Below are 18,735 nucleotides of genomic sequence, written 5' to 3' on the forward strand. Positions count from 1 at the left end.
TCTCAGGAGGAGACAGGTGATCAGGTAACCTTGTTCTGGTCATTTCCAAGTCCTTCTTCTCCAGAACATTCCAAAGTGTGTCTCCAGCCGAAACCGGTTTGGCTCAGTGGTAGAGTGTCGGTCTGTGGACTGAAAGGTCCCAGGTTCAATTCCAGTCAAGGGCATGTACATTGGTTGCGGGCAAATCCCCGATAGGGGGTGTGCAAGAGGCAGCTGGTCGATGTTTCTCTCTGATCGACATTTCTAGCTCTCTCTCTCTCCCTTCCTTTCTGTAAAAAATCAATAAAATATATTTAAAAAAATAAACAAAGTGTGTCTCCAGGGACATGACTTCAAGGGGAATATTAACTGATTTGAATTAAAAAAACAAATAAAAAAAAAACCTGGGGGATGTGATGAGGAAGGTTATCGGTGGTCAAATAAATTTGAAAAAGACCAGATCAAACAAAACCAGATAGAACTTTCAGAGCCATTCACATGCCAATGGTCACCAGGAAGCCCAGGAAGGTAATGTCTAAACTAAAACATGGCATTTCCCAAATATGTGGTCCTGGGCATCCCTCCCCAACCCATACCTCTCCCACCCACATGGTATCTGGGGATCTGGCATCTGGGGAGCCTTCTCCATGCTATGTGAGTCCAGGTTCTGGGCTGGACACAGAGCCCTCTACCAGCTGGGAACAACCTGGGAAAGAGAGCTCCTCCCCCAGGTCTGTCAGTAACTGCGATGCTGGCCCGATGCTGGGACTGGTTATCTCATCTATAAAATTAGGGTGTTGAATGCTCTTATGTCTGAGGCCCTGACCTCTGGCAAAACCATGTGTTTAAGAAGTACATGGATATCCTCCCACGGATGCGCCCTATCTGCTGCCTGATCCTCCCCAGGCAGCCAGCCCAGGTTGCCTGCTCTGGCTTCCGGGCCAGACTCTGGGCCGCCCTGATGACCTGGGCCCACCGTGATGGGCCCATATGGACACAGCCTCCTGCCGCTTCTCACTGGATGCCTTCATACTAATGTCAGGCCCCTCCACATCTCAGGTCTCTGCTTCTCCCTCCAGCATCGCCTCTTGCCAATACCATTTTCCTACTCTGTTCTCCAGCTACACTTTCTCACTTTTAGCCTTTTACATGCCATTGCCTTTCCTTGGAACACTCTCCCTCCATCCAATAATTTCCTCAAAGACTAATCCATCAATTCTCAGCTGGGAGATCACCTCCTACAGATGGCCTTCCTTAACCCTCTAAAGCTGGGGCAGCGCGGCTGGGGTGGGTCAGTGGTTAAGCAAGGACCTATAGACCAGAAGGTCACAGTTCAATTACCCATCAGGGCAAATGCATGGGTTGTGGGCTTGATCCCTACCCAGTAGGGGGGCGTGCAGGAGGCACCCTATCGATGATTCTCTCTCATCATTGATGTTTTTATTTCTTTTAAAAAATATATATTTTATTGATTTTTAACAGAGAGAAAGGGAGAGAGATAGAGAGCTAGAAACGTCAATGAGAGAGAAACATCGACCAGCTGCCTCTTGCATGCCCTCTACCGGGGACATGCCCACAACCAAGGTACATGCCCTTGACCGGAATCGAACCTGGGACCTTTCAGTCCGCAGACCGACACTCTACCACTGAGCCAAACTTGCTTCGGCCATGTTTTTATTTCTCTCTCCCCTTTCCTCTCTGAAATAAATAAAAATATATATTTAAAGCTGGGGTAGATCCCTTCCTTTATAACATATCTCCTGCACTTTTCATGATAATAAGCCTTATTTTACTACATTCTATTTTATTATCCATTTCACTGCTCCTTTCTCTCTCCTAACAGACTGTGTAAGTACAAATTGAGTTTAGGGCTCTGTCCACTTTGTTGATATTAAATCCCTGACATACGGTAGGGGCCCTGAAATTGATTAATCAATTAGTCTATCATAGGTTAATTAACATTAAGAACCTTGATTCTGTTGCATCTTTCTCTCCTCCTTCACCCTATGATTATCTTAGCATAGAGGATTTCTCTTATGCCTGAGCCTTAGGATAATTTTGTGCTCTTGACCTCTGCATGCTCCAACCAGTAGCTAGCTTCGCTCCTGAGAGCAAGCAGTCCAGGAGATTTAAGAGACAATGTTATTGGCTTTAAAATATTCAACATCCTCCAGTTAAATATGGAGAGTTTTTAAGCTTTCCATACAAAGAATCAGCAGGAACAAATGCAACATTTCTGTGAAGTGTCTTTCTTAAAAATTCCATATGCCATTCCACAATAGATGTGGGTTGTTTTAATATTAAAATAATACATTCCCCCAAAATATTTCCCATAATGTGATACCCTGGACCTCTTGCTTTATTAATGATGTGAAGCACTTGTTAGAAATTCATTCTCACAGGCCAAGCTTAGACCTACTGAGCTGCAATCTAGGAGAGTGATTCTTATTTACCATTACCTTCAAAATCTCTGATATCTCTATCCTGTGCCTTTGGGTATATCTTAGCATATCATAACGTATCCCCCTGGATTAGGGGAACCTCCATTTAAGAATAAAAAATGAATCACAGGATTTTAATAGCTATCTTCCAAGTATCAGCTATAAGAAACAGTTTGGTGGTGATATTTGAGCTAAATAACCTTACTTTGGCCAAGGGTAGTGAGATCAAAATTAATTACTTGGCTCAAACAAGACCCATCAGATTTTGTTTTCTGGAAACTTATTTATTTTAAATATATTTTTATTGAGTTCAGAAAGAGAAATAGAAACATCAATGATGAGAGAATCATTGATTGGCTCCTATATGCCCCACAGTGGAGATCGATCCTGAAACCTGGACATGTGCCTGAACTGGGACTCAAACCATGCCTTCCTGGTTCATAGGTTGATGATCAATCACTGAGCCACGCTGGCTGGGCTTTTCTAGAAATTTATATTCACAAGGTTCATGGGCATCTCTGAGGGCTTCAACTGGTATGACACACAAAGCTGGACTTGGTTAGGTAGGCTTCTCATTCTGAGCTATGCATGAAGACCAGAAAAGAAGAGAGAGGGAGAAAAAAAAGAGAAGGGAAGTTAATGAGGAGGGAGGGGAGAGGGAGAAAAAGACCTTAAGCGCAGTGAGAAGCAGAGATGACAGGCTGAGGAAGAGAAAGACCTTAAGCGCAGTGAGAAGCAGAGATGACAGGCTCTAGGTCACTACTCAGAGTGGCTTCCTGCATGCCGATAGTTCCGCCGTACTTTCCGTCCTCGAGTTACATGAGAAATCACTCCATCATGATAATAATTTTTCCTTCTTGTTTTTGTTTTGTTTTGTTTTGTTTTTGCTTAGAAAGTTTCAGTGTGTTTCTGTTTTTCACCACTAAAAAGCTTTGACTAATACAAGTATAAACATTCTGCTTCTTAGCCTGGCGCACAGGGCTCTTCGTGCAGTGGTGCCAAACAATCTCTCCAGCTCACAGCCCAGCACCACAGGCTGCCCCAGTCCTACATACCAGCTACACTGAACCACTCGGCATGGACCAGATGGGAAACAAACTTCATGCCACTGTGTGTTTGCATGTGGTTTCCCTTGGTTTAGAATGCCTTTCCTGCGTTCTGCCTTTGATCACATCACATACTTATTTAAGACCCACTACAACTGCGATCATTTCTGGAAACCCTTTTCGAACTCCCAAGCAGAATTGAAGACCCCCCCCCCCCCCCCCATGGCACCTCGGGCAACACATCAGTTAAGTGAACTACAATACAATCTTTTATTGAATTATTTATTTGGATGTCCCTTCTTGCCACTGAACATGGAGTACTTTGCCTTATTGTATCATAAGGTCCTTGCACAAGGCCTGACCCAAAGTAGGTGCTCCATAAGTGCTTGTTACATGAATAAGTGGTAAACTCTGAAATATAGAAGCCTGGGAGTTCTCTGGATGTCCCATCTATGTTATCCTAGTAGACCTGCTCAGTCATTGTAGCAAGAGCTCGTGCTTGCATTGTTCCAAACTATCTCCAGACCATTTGTCCTGCCTGTCACTGAATTGATAGCAATTATGAAAATGATGAATAGCAGACCAATTATGAGCAATAGGAAACATCAGTTATAACTCCAGGGAAAAGACGCGGCCATATCAGTAGCCTCATCTATCTCACTGTGAGTCATCTTTCCAAGGAATCTTGCCCTGTGACCTTGAGCTGCCAAGGGCTTCCTAGTCATGTACAAATCCAAGTCCTTCGGAGGATAACTCCTTTTCTCAGAGCCTGTCTTCTACAAGGCCCCCTTCCTGGCCCTCTCAGTCTTGGGAGGGGAAACCTGGATGGAACTCACACACTTTTCCTAAAGAAAGCCTGTAGCCAAGGATCCCAGCCCCACCCAATAGACAAGTCCTGTCTTTTAAGGCCTGTTGTCCTTTAAGAGATAGCAACTCCTCTCGGCTGCGGTTGGAACATCTGGAGGTGAGAGGCGGGTGGGAAGATTTCAAGTGGAGGTTTTGTCCAAGATTATGGAGCTTACATTGCTAAATGCTAGCTCAAGTTAGTGGGGAGTTCCTGAAAGAAGGACTGCACAATTTCCCTTCTGTGGCCACTGGTGACCTCATTTTCCAGTACACCACATTTTCCCTCGGGAGGCATCGGAGGGAGGCGGTCTCCCCAGCCCGTGGGAGATGGCAGGGAAAGAAAGGTCAGAGGACAGGAGGGGACATGCTTAGTCTAGACCAGACGGAGCTTATCTCTGCCTCTGGAAGGGAAGCCTTCAATATTGGGTTGAGGAGTGTGTGACAAAGGAGATTTCCATTTCCAGGCTCACTGAGCCACCCTTCCATCATGGCATGCTGGATGCAAAAAGTCCAGATCCCTGAACCCAGCCAAGGAGGCCACACATGCTGGAGGGAGGGCACAGCAGAGAGGTCCAGAGTGTGGTCTTTGGAACCACATCCCTCGATTCCAATCTTAGTGCTATCACTAAGCCAACTGACAGAAGTGACTTCAACTCTCTCTCACTTTCCATGTGTGTCGAATGGGGACATATGAATACCCACATCAATACGAATGTTCTAAAGATCATTTATAAAGTGTCTAAAATAATGCCAGGTCTGTCTATGTATACACACATATACATATACTTGATAATTAAATGACTATTGGCTAATCTCTGAATTTGGGTATTCTCTAGATCAGTGGTTCTCAACCTTTTTGTGACCCACAGATTGAGAACCGCTGCTGTACAGCCTAAGACCATCAGAAAACACAGGTATTTACATTACGATTCATTAACAGTAGCAACATTACAGTTATGAAGTAACAACAAAAAGAATTTTATGGTTGGGTCACCACCACATGAGATACTGTATTAAAGGGTCAAGGCATTAGAACGGTTGAGAACCACTGGTTTAGATGAACATAATCCGAGTTGTGTTTTTTAAAAATAACTATTAATAGACAAAGGTCATTCTAGACACACCTATGCTCATAATTATTTTTAGTATTTTTAATATTTTTCCAATGGGGAAAAACCATATCCTTAGAACCAACTATCAGAGGCAACATTCTTTGTTTTGGGATAAAGATCCTTTTATAATTTCTGTGAACTGACCATCCTTTTTGTTTTTTTAATCAGTGGATTACTGAGGGCGAATAAGGAAGGCTATTCTAAAAGTGAAGGAACCAGGATGCTTAGGAGTTGCTGAGCAAGCTATTACTGAGACTGTTCAACACAGGCCCCATAACCCTTGCATGTGTGGTATAAAGAATCAAGAAATAGATGAGAGTTCAACTAGATGCCTATATAATGCCTGTATTCCCAAGTTTACCAGCTCTTTCTTCCTCATAGGCACTGTTGTCATCATTAATGAAAATAACAAGATGTGGAGGAGGAGACAGACATTAATTAAGCAATTATACAATATAAAAGCATATTAGAAACTATAATGACTGCTATGGAAGAAAGATAAAAAGGCTCAAGGAAGTAAGTAAACAAGCACACGGGGGGGGGGGGGGGGGCGCGGGGGGTCTTACCAAATCTGGAAGCCTCAGCAATTTGGTAGATGAGCAGCAACTAGTGAGTGGAGGGGGGAAGCACATTCCAACATAGGGAACAGCATGTGCAAAGGCTCCTGGGAACGATGAAAGTCATTGTTTCCGGAGACTGAAAGATCACTGTGACTAGAGCATAGAAAACCAGGAGGGTAGGGGGACAAGGTGAGTTTTAAGGAGTCTTGTAGGTCATTGTAGACACCTTGGTCTTGATGCTAAGAACAATGGGAAGCCAGTTAAGGATTTCAATCAGGAAAAGTGATGTGAACAAGTTTTGGTTTGGAAAATGTCACTTTGGCTACAAGAAAGTGACTGGATTAGACGGGCAAGGTCCATTGTTAACCAGTCAGGAGACTCCTGCAATAGTCCAGGTAAGACTTGAACCAGACTGGGTAAAGGTGACAATATCTGAGAAATCATTAAGAAGAGAAATCTAGAGGATTTGTTAATGGGTTGTCATGCAGGGTTTAGGTGCAGACAGTGAAAATGAGGGACATCAAAGATGTCTTATTGTTTCCAGAATTATAAGAACTGAGTAAGAAAACACTATCAAAAGATAGAGAAAGCCATTTATGACAGATGAGGACAAGCCATTACATTTCCATTGGGTGAAGGAACCAACCCTGAAATGATTGAGTCAGTGCAGAGAGCAGGAAATAGTCAACTTTTTCAAAAGTTGTGGCCAATAAATAAATAAATATATAAATAATAGCCGAAACCGGTTAGGCTTAGTGGATAGAGCATCGGCCTGCGGATTGAAAGGTCCCAGGTTCAATTCCAGTCAAGGGCATGTACCTTGGTTGCGGGCACATCCCCAGTAGGGGGTGTGCAAGAGGCAGCTGATCAATGATTCTCTCTCATTGATGTTTCTAACTCTTTATCCCTCTCTCTTCCTCTCTGTAAAAAAATCAATAAAATATATTTTAAAAAAAAGTTGTGGCCATCATGTGAAGGCATGAAGACAGTAGATGGGGAAAGCAATATATTGTAGTGATAATGTTAATAGTACGCATTAGCTTGGCCAGTTGTGGCTCAGTGATGAACGTCGACCTATGAACCAGGAGGTCAGGGTTCAATTTCCTGTCAAGGCACATGCATAGGTTAAAGGCTTGATCCCCAGTGGAGGGCATGAATGGGGGGAAGCCAATCAATGATTCTCTCTCATCATTGATATTTCTCTCTCTCTCTCTTTCCCTCTCCTTTCCTGTCTGAAATTAATAAAAAATATATTTTTAAAAATAGTACACATTAGACCTCCATTTATTACACTTCATTTACAAATGTAGCTAGTTGAGATAGAATGTAAGCAAAGTGAGAAGATCAGGTGTCCAAGTCACACCCCGGCTCCACCAGTTACTAACAGGACCTTGAGGCACAGCGATCTAACGTCTCTGTGCCTCACTTTTCCAAATGGGAAAAGAAAGATAACGACAGAACTCACCACGTGGGGCTGATGAGAGGAATCAGTGAGCTACATACATAAAGGACTTGAGCAGAGCTCCTGGCACAACCGACGTGCTCAGTAAATGGCTGTTATTTTTAAAAGCACATGGGAGAGACAGCCTGCCATCCTCTTCTTTATTACATTTGCTAACTGAATTCCATCTCCCAGGCGGTGGGAAAACAACTACAACAACCAAAAAACAAACAAAAACACACACACCCTAACGCTCTAATCTCTGACAGGCAAAAATGTTTGCCTTTGCTGAGTCTGAACGTCTTGTCTATCTTATTGAATCTGGTAGTCTTCTGGTCTCACGAGATTGCTACGTTTTCCAGTTCTGCAAGTAGGCAAGCCAAGTGTTAAGTTCCTCTGCTGTAATTGACCATGAGCATGTTGAGTAATGTGTGGATTACTCCCGCTCTCCCCTTTGATCTCCGCTCTTGCCCAGGATTGCCTGACAGTCTGGTTCCCCACCAGGTCACCTCCTCAGAATGCATGGGAGACAATGAGCAAGTGGCCCACAACAGCAGAGGGGATTTTCGCCAGATAACAAGGAGGACTTAAACTTTCTTCATCCCAAGCAAGGAGCTGCCCGAAGGAATTCCAGAAGGAGGACAGCGAGAGATGTATGAACCCTGAATTTGGGGTTGTGGTTCTCCAGCTCAGGGTGCATCACACTCACCAGGGACCCTTTTGACAATGGGGACTACAGATTCACCCCCCAGAGAAATAGAATCAGGAAGAGGAAGCCAAGAATCTGTTCCCATCCAGGAGATTCCGATGGACTTGGAAATGCTCTGAGATTCAGATTTCCACACCCTGCTAGGAACTCCTCACCCCCTTATTCTGATTTACTTCCCTCACCCCTTCACTTTCTAATAAACTCTATCATTCACTATTCTGATGGTTTATGTCTGCCACACATACTCCAGTCCAAATTAAGTGTCCAGACGGTAGAAATATATGTCCGTTTTGCTCCCTGGTATATCCCAAACGGCCAGAACAGGGCCTGGCCCCTTGGAGACCCTCGGTAATTATTTGTTACAATGATTTGAACTGAGCCTCCCGGCCACCTCATACATGGACTTCTGCAGTGGGCACTCCAGCTAACTGGCCCCTGTAAGTAATTTCATGTCTCACCACATATGAGTCAACAGCATTTAGAAAAAATGTGCTGATGCCATGTATCTTTATTCTCCATAAAAGAGAATTTATAAGAATGCATAATGCTGTAAAAGCTTTCTGACAATAGAGATCCAAGGACTCTTTAAAATCAGAGATCTGAAGACCCCAAAGGAGTAAACTGCCATAAAGCGGCCCTGGTCCCTGGAATTCACCCTTCCACTGTCGCTGTGGTTATTAGCCTAAAACTCACTTCTGGTCATGTCTTTCCCTTGACTGCTAATCTTGAAGGACTCCTTATAGTTTAGCACCCAAACCCCTCTGCACAGCATTCAAACTTGCCCACTGTTCAGTCGCCTGCTTACCACTCCGATTTCAGCTCTCCCAAACCTTTCAGACCTATCACAAGAGTGAGAAACGCGTAAGCTTCAGACGCTGACATCTGGGTCTGAATTCTGACCCCACAGGTCAGTAGCTGTGTGACCTCAGATAAATTATGTATCTCTTTAAAGCCTTTGGTTTTTGCTTTCGAACTGGTGAAGCGGGCATAACTGCATACTTCAAATATGTGGTAGCAGAACTGAGCACTTTACAATACTAGGGCTATAGATGGCACTCAGTAGCAGTTGGGTTTTTGTAACATTTCTCTCATAAAAATACACACACAAAACAAAACAAAACAAAACAAAACAAAAAACAAAAACATCTCAGATGCAGACAACAGAATGGTTACCAGAGGGGAAGGGCGAAGAGAGTCAAGGGGGTCAAATATTGTACAAGGTGATGGAAGGATACTAGACCTCGGATGGCGAGCACACAATAGTGTACAGGTGTTGTGCTATAAAGTTGTATACCTGGCATTTATACAATGTTATAAACCAACGTTACCCCAATATATTTGATAATAAAACTTTTAAAAATAATTGTTGGGTTTTAGTCTTCTCTAGGGTTGGCACGTAGTATCTGACATGCTTTCTTTCCCCTTCTTGTCTAATACACCTTAGACTAGGGGTGTCGAACTCAATCAGAGAAGGGGCCAAAATCTAAAATCCAGCCTAAATCGCGGGCCGAATGGTTTACTGAACAGTCATAAACTGTCATTGTGATGGAAACGCAGCGGAGTGCAGTGATGACAGCGCGGTGCGGGCCACATTGCAAGGCCTGGTGGGACAGATTTGGCCCGCGGGCCGTGTGTTTGACACATGTGCCTTAGACCAAGGTTTGCCAAACATTTTTGACAAGGATTTCCCAGGGGTGGGGAACCTTTTCTCTGCCAAGGGCCATTTGGATATTTATAACCTCACTCGCAGCCATACAGAATTACCAACTTAAAAATTAGCCTGCTATATTTGGTCAAACATTTAATTACTCATCCCTAATGCCTTGGCAGGGCCAGGTCTAATGATTCTGTGGGCCTTACACAGCCCCCGGGCCAGATGCCCCCGACCCCTGACTTAGTGAACCTTTGGGGCTCTGTGCCTCACACGTCATGGGAAGGCGGCCATGGATGACACGCAAGAGGTGAGTGTGGCCACGTGCGGACATTTTCTTTATGAGAACAGGTGAACTCTCGAGGCAGAGGGCTCATTTTCCAACTATGGCCTAGACTAGCCCTGGAGTTTTACAGACCTGGGTGCAAGCTCCTCCGAGCCTCAGTCTCCCCATCTATTACACAGGGATAGTTGGACTTCCCTCCTAAGGTGCCCAATGACGAAATGAGATAGAGCAGTAAAGCCCTCGGCACAGCTTTCGCAGATGATTTGTATCTGACAGTATTATTTCAGCAGCAGCAAATTTGCCTCGAGCTACCCCACTCTCTGCCCACATCCACCTGCCCTGCCCCAAGAATCATGTCCAGATAATCCCTTTCAGAGTTTCCTTCTCCCTCTTTTCTAATGCTGTTGGAATGCCTGTTGTGTTATTTGAAAATAAATGATGCGTTAATGCAGCAGATGCAAGTAATTAAAGTTACTCCTGTGGCTCTTCTGCCTCCTCCACCCCACTATGGGCTCCTTGAAGGCACGACTGATGTCTTCCTCCCTCTGTATCTCCTAGCCTGGTCCCCGGCATGCATCTAGCACCCTGTGCATGGTAATGGCGGTGATGGCAAGGGTGGCTGTGATAACCATAGTGGCAGTGGTGGTACTAAGAACAGGGTGGGCATCGAGGGGCACGATTTTGGCTGTTCATGTCTCTTCAAAGAACAATCCTTGGAATTCTCTTCTCAGTCTGGGCCAAGAAGTGTAAATAGAGAAAACAAGAGTTTCTGGCCGAGAGGGAGGCACTGCTGGAAGGTCCAACAACCACAACAAGACCAAAATTGCACATGACTCTCCCTGGGGCAGAAGGAAAAAAGAGAGAGAGGAAACACACAGCTCACACTATCAGAAGTCAGGGGAGTTGTCCCGGGTAATGGAAGAGAATGCTTCTGATCTACAGGGTACTTTACGGTCTTCAGAACAATAGCCAGCGGGCTCCTGATTTTTCTACACAAGAGCCCTATGGGGCAGTTAGCACCCCCACTTCACAATGGGCAAACTGAGCCTCAGAGAGGTGGCATTTCTGAGGTTGGAAGCCATGCCTGACCACTCTGATTTCAGTCTTGGCTACGTCACCTGGAGCAAATCTCTTCATTTCTAGGTGTCAGTGCCAAGGAAAGAGGTCGGTCTGGAGAACAAATAGGATATAACCTTAACATCCCTCTCCATTCATCAATGCTGTGAGCTTGGGATAGAGGACAAAATGTGCATATCGTTGCCTTCCCGATATTAACTTAGGAGTTAAACTGGGACTATCTCTGGATGAAAAATGTGTTGCAGGTCCCAGGATGCCTCTTCCAACCTCAAAATATTTTCCTTATTTTCAGGGTAGAAGTTAGATCTGAATATCACAAGGCCAGAGGGGACTGTGGGTAAAGTTAACCAGTACTTATCATAAAGATAAAGGCACAGAGACCTAAACAGTGGAAGCATCCATGTCTAATGTCACATAAAAACCAAGGACAGAGCTTGGCCAGTATGGCTCCATGGTTGAGCATAGACCTATGAATCAAGAGGTCATGGTTCAATTCCCGGTCAAGGCACATGCCCAGGTTGCAGGCTCAATTCCTGGTAGGGGGCATGCAAGAGGTAGCTGATCAATGTTTCTCTCTCATCTTGATGTTTCTCTCTCCCTCCCCATCTCCCTTCCTCTCTAAAATCCATTTTTAAAAAAATTTTCAAGGATGAAGCCTGGGCTGAAACCAGTTTGGCTCAGTGGATAGAGCGTCGGCCTGTGGACTAAAAGGTCCCAGGTTCGATTCCGGTCAAGGGCATGTTGTGGGCACATCCCCAGCGGGGGTTGTGCAGGAGGCAGCTGATCGATGATTCTTTCTCATCGATGTTTCTAACTCTCTATCCCTCTCTCTTCCTCTCTGTAAAAAATTAATAAAATATATTAAGAAGAAAAAAAAAAAGGATGGATCCTGGATGTCCCAGGTATCTCTGATTCCAGGTGCCAGGTGTCCCAATTCTCTAGCTCAGTGGTCGGCAAACTGTGGCTAGTGAGCATGTGTTCCAGATGTGTTTATAGAGCGAGAAATGCTCCAAACTGCGGCTCTTTGGCCCTTGAGTTTTTAGCAAAGACCAGCTTAGGAGTACCCTAATTAAGTTAATAACAATCTACCTACCTATATAGTTTAAAAGTTTAAAAAATTTGGCTCTCAAAAAAGAAATTTCAATCGTTGTACTGTTGATATTTGGCTTTGTTGACTAATGAGTTTGCCGACCACTGCTCTAGCTCTTCCAAAGAAAACATTTAATCCCAAGAGGGGTAGGGACAGATGGTTCAGAGTGACTGCTTCCTACTCGTGGGTCACCCAGGCAGTCGATGGCAGAGATAGAATTCAAATCCAGCTCTGCCTGGCTCTTCCCCAGGACACTGTTTTCTATGTCCCCACCTCGGAGTCTCACCTCTTCTTCACCCAAAAGCTAAATTACCAGGCACACGAAGTCTTGTACATCAAGTACTAGTTATGCTTGGCCAAGCTCCGCGGCTTTGGCCTCTGTGTGGGTCAGTGAAGACGTGAGGAAGGAGATTTACATATTAATCAAACTCTCCATCACAAAGCCATTTCCCTGCTCGGCTTGTTCTAAACCACAGCGTGAAGCAGAATGATGGGTTCTCGTCCAGCTGGGGCAGAAGGCATGCTCTATGCCCAGTGGTCCCCAGGCTATGGGAGCACACCCAGGCCCTGGTCCAGATGCAGAGCCAGGACCGCCCCAGAGACCTCAGGCCAGTCACACCCCCTTCCTGGCGCTCCCGAGTGCGTCCTGGAATGGGACAAGGGGCTGCCTCAGCACCTCCAATAACCCCAGGCATTGGGCGCTCTCCCGTAGAAGAGCGGTCCCCTCCTGCTTAGGAAGGGCTACAGGAGGAGGAAGTCGCTCTACTCGAGTTTAACTCCACCTGTTGTGTTCCTTACCCACAGAGCATGTGTTCCAGATGTGTTTGTAGAGCGAGAAATGCTCCAAAACGCCCTACACGTGTGAGCTGCCCTTTCGGGCTCACGGGTGACTTCTCCCATTCAAAACACAGGTCCCACCCTACTTGTCCTGACCCTAGCCTTTTGGGCACCTGCAACATTATCAAGTACCACCTAGGCGAGAAGGTCCCAAAGGAAGCGAAGGTAAAGAAAGGGGCTTGTTTAGACACACACAGTTTCTCATCATTGTAAGAAAAGGCTGCCTGTTACGTGCTATGAGCCAGGCAGGCACTACATGGTTGTTATCTCGTGTGAGTCCCATGACGTAGAAATTGTGAGACCCCATTTTACAGATGTGGAGACTGAGGTTTGGAGAGGTCAGTCAGTATCATCCAAGACTGAGGAATTAAGGCAGGGTTCCAAGCAAACCTGGGTGGAGGGGAAGCTTCTACTGTCTGATTCCACTTAGACGAAGTCCCTTGCAGGAAGCCCAGAAAGAAGTTTGCTCCTCCTGGCAGTATTTTGTTTTCAGGTGGGGAAAGAAAGGCCCAGAAAGAACAAGGATGGCCCTAACCTAGTGTTCGGCAAACTGTGGCTCGAGAGCCAGATGTGGCTCTTTGGCCCCTTGAGTTTTTAGCAAAGGCCAGCTTAGGAGTACCCTCATTAAGTTAATAACAATGTACCTACCTATATAGTTTAAGTTTAAAAACATTTGGTTCCAAAAAGAAATTACAATCGTTGTACTGGTGATATTTGGCTCTGTTAACTAATGAGTTTGCTGATCACTACCCTAACCGATTTGGCTCAATGGATAAAGTGTCGGCCTGTGGACAAAAAGGTACCAGGTTCGATTCCAGTCAAGGGCATGCACCTTGGTTGCGGGCACATCCCCAGTAGGGGTATGCAGGAGGCAGCTGATCGATGTTTCTCTCATTGATGTCTCTAACTCTCTATCCGTCTCCCTTCCTCTCTGTAAAAAAAAAAAAAATCAATAAAATATTTTAAAAGAAAGAATGAACAAATGAACAAGGATGTACCCAGCCTGGCAAGGCCTGTGTCAGAGTCTGGGTCTTTATGTTTTATGCATATGGCCTCTGCCACCCACTGAACAGAAAGGCAGAAAGATGGAGAAACCATGAGAGAAGGAGCACTGGGAACTTAGGAAGAGGAAGAAAAAAACAAGTGATGGAGACAGTGAGAACGGCTGCTTTCTCATCATGCTGGCGGGCTTCCCTCCGAGTCCGCAGTCCCTCCTCCAGGATCCTTTCCAGACCTGCGATGGGGCAGTCCTGCCTGCTCCCACCGCAGCCTGGCTCCCTGGAAATGCCCAACCACCACAGCCCGCAGGCTTCCGAGAGACATAAACAAGCATGTCTTGGGGTTCAAGGGGGGACGGGGGGTGAAGAAACTGGAGCCTCAGAAGAAGCCAGCTCTAATCAACCAGCTCTAACATTTCTGTGCGGGACAAAGAAGAGCAGCACTGGGAGCTGAGAATCAGCATCCACGCTCTCTGACGAACCTCCCCATGGCTCCCCACCACCAGGGAACACACTCCTTGCCACCCCAGCCTTCACAGCTCTGCCTGGCCTGGTCCTGCTGCCTCCCCTCGGCATTGCCCATGGGGCTGCCTTACGGCTTCGGTCTCTGCCACATCAGTGGTCACCTGGTTCCCCAGGGAAAGGGGCCGCCTTTGCTCATTCTTTAGGCCTTCGCAGGAGCGGGGCCTTCAACCGAGCATGTGCTCAGCCTTCTCCCCTCCCCCAAATGCAGTTCAAGACACTTTATGCACCTGGCCCCAGTCTGTGTCACTTCCTCAGGGAAGCCTTCCTCCACCACCCTGGACTTCTCTGGGTTCTCAGCACAGCCTGTCTTTACTTGTTAATATCTGTCTTCTCCAAAAGTCTGTAAATCCCATGCAGATAAAAACCATGTCTGCTCGTCATACTCCTCACTTCTCAGGGTATGACAGTGTACTTGGCATACAGCAGGTGCTCAAAAATGAGGACTCCATGGCTAGTGCGCCAAGGGCTCGAGTTCTATAAGGAGAACAGTGACATCTAGTGGCCACTTTCACACCCTTCTGAATGGGCCTCAGGGAGACTTCCCTGAAGGTCCAGAGTTGACTATTGCAAGGGAAGCTGGCGCAGGATTCAGAAATGAGGTCATCTGCCTCCTAAGCAAAGAAGAACGGAACTACCACTCCTCTGCTACCATGCATGTGCCAAGAACCAGTTTTAAAAGTCCCCGGACCCAGCTGGTATTGTGCCACTTCTAGATGCGGAGGGCGGGATGGCCCAGGATGGTGGTCCTGGGGGCAAGCTCACATAGTACATGGGACTGTTAATAGCCTCACACACTGTGGTAGCCATGTACAGGGAGATCAGCCACCCACTGTTCGCGGACATAACACTGATCAGACCCACCTTGGTCTTCACTGGAAGCTTCAACAGCATGCCCACAGTGGACTCCTGCCCAGAAGCCAGAGGTGTGGAGACAGATGCCTACCTGCCTGTTCTGGTGTTGTTACTTTGGGGACCTCTGCTGCACAGAATTAGATCATTTGCGATGCTTGGTTCATGACTCAAGGTCACTGTTGCACGACACCTGGTCAGGCTTCATGTGACATGCAGTTGGTGCTAGTCAGTTAGCTAGCGTTAATTCTCTAATGAACTCCCACAAATCCACCACCAGCTGGGGACCCGACAAGGTAAGTGTAATGAATGCTCCCTCATGCCATCCCCCTGCCTCCCCGTCTCAAGGCGACTATCACCCTTAACCCTATGCCCACCATTTCCTCGACTCCATTTCTAAATGGTTTATTGCACCAGTATTTATTCCTAAAAGGTAACATATTAAGGGTGTGTGTGTGGTGTGTGTGTGTGTGTTTAAACAAAATAATAGAAAGGATATCATGCTATTTAAACTATATCTTTGGAACTTGCTTTCTTTATTTAATATTATGTTCACTCATGCCATACTGTCACCACACTTCATTCATTTGGGCCGTTGTGCAGTATTCTATTGCATGCATACTCCACACCTTAACTCCATCCCGTGGATGGCCATCTGGATTCTCTCTAGAGGGCTCCTTCTGCCACACAAGTCTGACCCTATCAGTCTCCTGCTGACCATGCATCTTCAGCATCGCAATGCCCACTAGTTAGAGTTCAAAGCGCATGATCCAGTTTACAAGGTCCTAAATGACCAGACTCCTCCTTACCCCTCTGGTCTCATCTCTGCTCTCCTTGCATATTTTAGACTGTTGTTGGGAATTTCTTTCCATCTCTGTGCAGAGCATGGTCTTTCCTGCCTTGGGTTTGTATCTGATACTCTCCCTCACTCTTGTTCTCATCCCTTCTTAGTCCTCAGAAGCCCCCATCACCTCTGGTACTTGCTCATTGGGATGCTATGGGAGGGGCGTGTAAACCATCACATCCTACTGGACTTTGCCAGGAGTCTACCATATTATCTCCTCTGGACACCCAGAGCTGTCAAGGAGTTTCTGTATAGAGAATAGTGGGGCCAAGTAGAGACACTTTATCCACCTCCCTCCTCCTCACTGAAAGAGTGGCATCACTAGTCCTACTTTTATGGATGGGGCTTCTGAAGACTGCATGTGAAAACAGGGCGCCATGAACAAGAGTTTGCACACCAGTGAACCAAATCATGCATATGATCCCTTCCAGCCCTAGCACGCCGTAACTGAAAGTGAGAAACGCAGAAAAAGGAAAAAGAGGAGACGTAATTTCACAATAAAGCGTATCGTCTCTGGAGCAAACTAACTTTCAGCAAATCACTGAACATCATGGAGGTTTCCTCAGTTATAAAGCAGGTATGACATTAAAATGAATCATATGCAATTGTGCCTTACAAAAACAAAAGATTGTCCAATGTCTGCACTTTCTTTTGAAGCCACCCAATATTTATAAGAAAAGCAGAGCTTTGAAGGGTGAATTAAAGAAGGTGACCCAAGGATAGTGCTGAGGCAGATACCATGAGTTTTTCACCAGACCCATATCTCCTCCGAGAAGCACAGATCGAAAACATGTCTCTGTCTCACTGCACACACGTGTGCCCAGGGCTGAGTTCTAGCCACTGGAATGGGAGTTGAAAGGACTGGTGCCATGTTCAGCCTTAACCCACTTCAGCTGCTCATGGCACCCCCCATGTTCTTTCCTTCTCTACCTCAACTCTGGACGGAGCACAGGACAAAACAGGCTGGATCCCCAAAGTGCATCTCAAAATAAAGCTATGTGTTGAAAAAAATAATTGAGCTCTAGCAGTGGATAGAGAGTAGTCTGCGGACTGATGGGTCCCGAGTTCGATTTCAGTCAAGGGCATGTATCTAGGTTTTAGGCTTGATCCTGGCCTTGTTCCAGGTGAGTGCATGATGCAACCAATCGATGTGTCTCTCTCACATCAATGTTTCTCTCTCTCTTGGTCTCTTCCAGTCCCTTCCACTCTATCTAAAAATTAATGGAAGGATTAACAAAAAATGGAATATATATATTTGGGACTGACTTTGAACAAACAAGAAATAACCTATATTGTATTAAACCAGTGAGATTTGAGAGGTTGTCGGTGATATCAGTTGGTGTTATCAGCTGTATATGTACTCAATAAATGCTAGTCATGATGCTGATGATGCTGATGCTGATGATGGTGGTGATGATGGCGGTGACAACAACAATCCCGACAGACCAAGGGCCCACAGGGCAGGAGTAGAAAGGGTTGGAACTTAGACTTGACTTAGTGCCAGTGTCAGGGGGTTGCTGGCTTACCTCCTTGGTGCCGTTGTCTTGGATGAGGGTGTAAAGTGGTACCACACGGTTGATTTCTAGCAGCACTGGTGTGGGGCTCAGCTGCTCCTTGCCTGGTCGGCGGCAGAGGTGGCAGGTAGAGGGACAGCGGCCTTTCTCCTCACAGCGGATCTCCACACCTGAGATGAGGTGGTCATCTGACAGCATCTGGGCGGTTAACAGACCTGAGAGGTAGGTGATGAAGGGCATGGACTTGAGCTCTTTCTTGCTGCCCAGCTCTGTGGTCTCTGGAGAGGGAGAAAGAAATTCAGCATTTGTTCAAAAGGTCAGACTTCTGAACCCACCATGAGTCTGACGTGCAAGGACCTGGTGTCAACAGGAAAGGAAGAGATGACAGAGTGGTTTGTGCATGTTGCTTTGCTAATAGCACTGGCCAGATGGCTCAGAATGGAGCCTTCTTCTACCATTTACATTAAATATCTTCCCTTCTGTCTTGGGACCTCACTTTCTACATATTTAAAGATGGCTCTTGGGGCCAAAATCTTACTGCTTTCTGCAAAGAGAAGATGTTGAGTATCCGATTGGTCCTAAAATGGCGAGCAGAGTATGGTAACCTCATTGAACAAGTGGACAAGGGAAATGTTAAAAAGCACAAGTGTGGATCAGGTCGGCAACCATTATTTTTCGAGCTGGAAGACCTGATCTGTGAATGGGTTGCTGACAGGAAAGAAAAGGCTTTGGTTGTGAATAGGGCTCAGATTCAAGAATTTGCCCTTGCAATGGCACCACAGTTTGACATAGCCCCCAAAGACTTCAAAGCATCACAACACTGGCTGGATAATTTCCTTCAGGGAGGTGAACTGTCTTTAAGAAGATCTACTTCAACATTGTTTAGGTTGGAAGATACTCAAGTTATTAAGCGAGCACTTGCATTCAAGT

General features: G+C 45.9%; 1 protein-coding gene across 3 annotated transcripts in view; it reads right to left on the bottom strand.

Moving 5' to 3' along the window:
- ASTN2 (astrotactin 2) overlaps positions 1-18,735 on the bottom strand; it is a 700,161-nt gene that overhangs the window by 139,127 nt on the left and 542,299 nt on the right. For all 3 annotated transcript variants that reach the window (XM_045579858.1, XM_036432815.2, XM_036432814.2), the window contains one exon: positions 17,818-18,083. In XM_045579858.1, the coding sequence (XP_045435814.1) occupies positions 17,818-18,083 (266 nt within the window). The remainder of the gene's footprint in view (positions 1-17,817; positions 18,084-18,735) is intronic.

This window comes from Pipistrellus kuhlii, unplaced genomic scaffold, assembly GCF_014108245.1.
Source record: "Pipistrellus kuhlii isolate mPipKuh1 unplaced genomic scaffold, mPipKuh1.p scaffold_m20_p_12, whole genome shotgun sequence".
NCBI classification, from domain to species: domain Eukaryota; kingdom Metazoa; phylum Chordata; class Mammalia; order Chiroptera; family Vespertilionidae; genus Pipistrellus; species Pipistrellus kuhlii.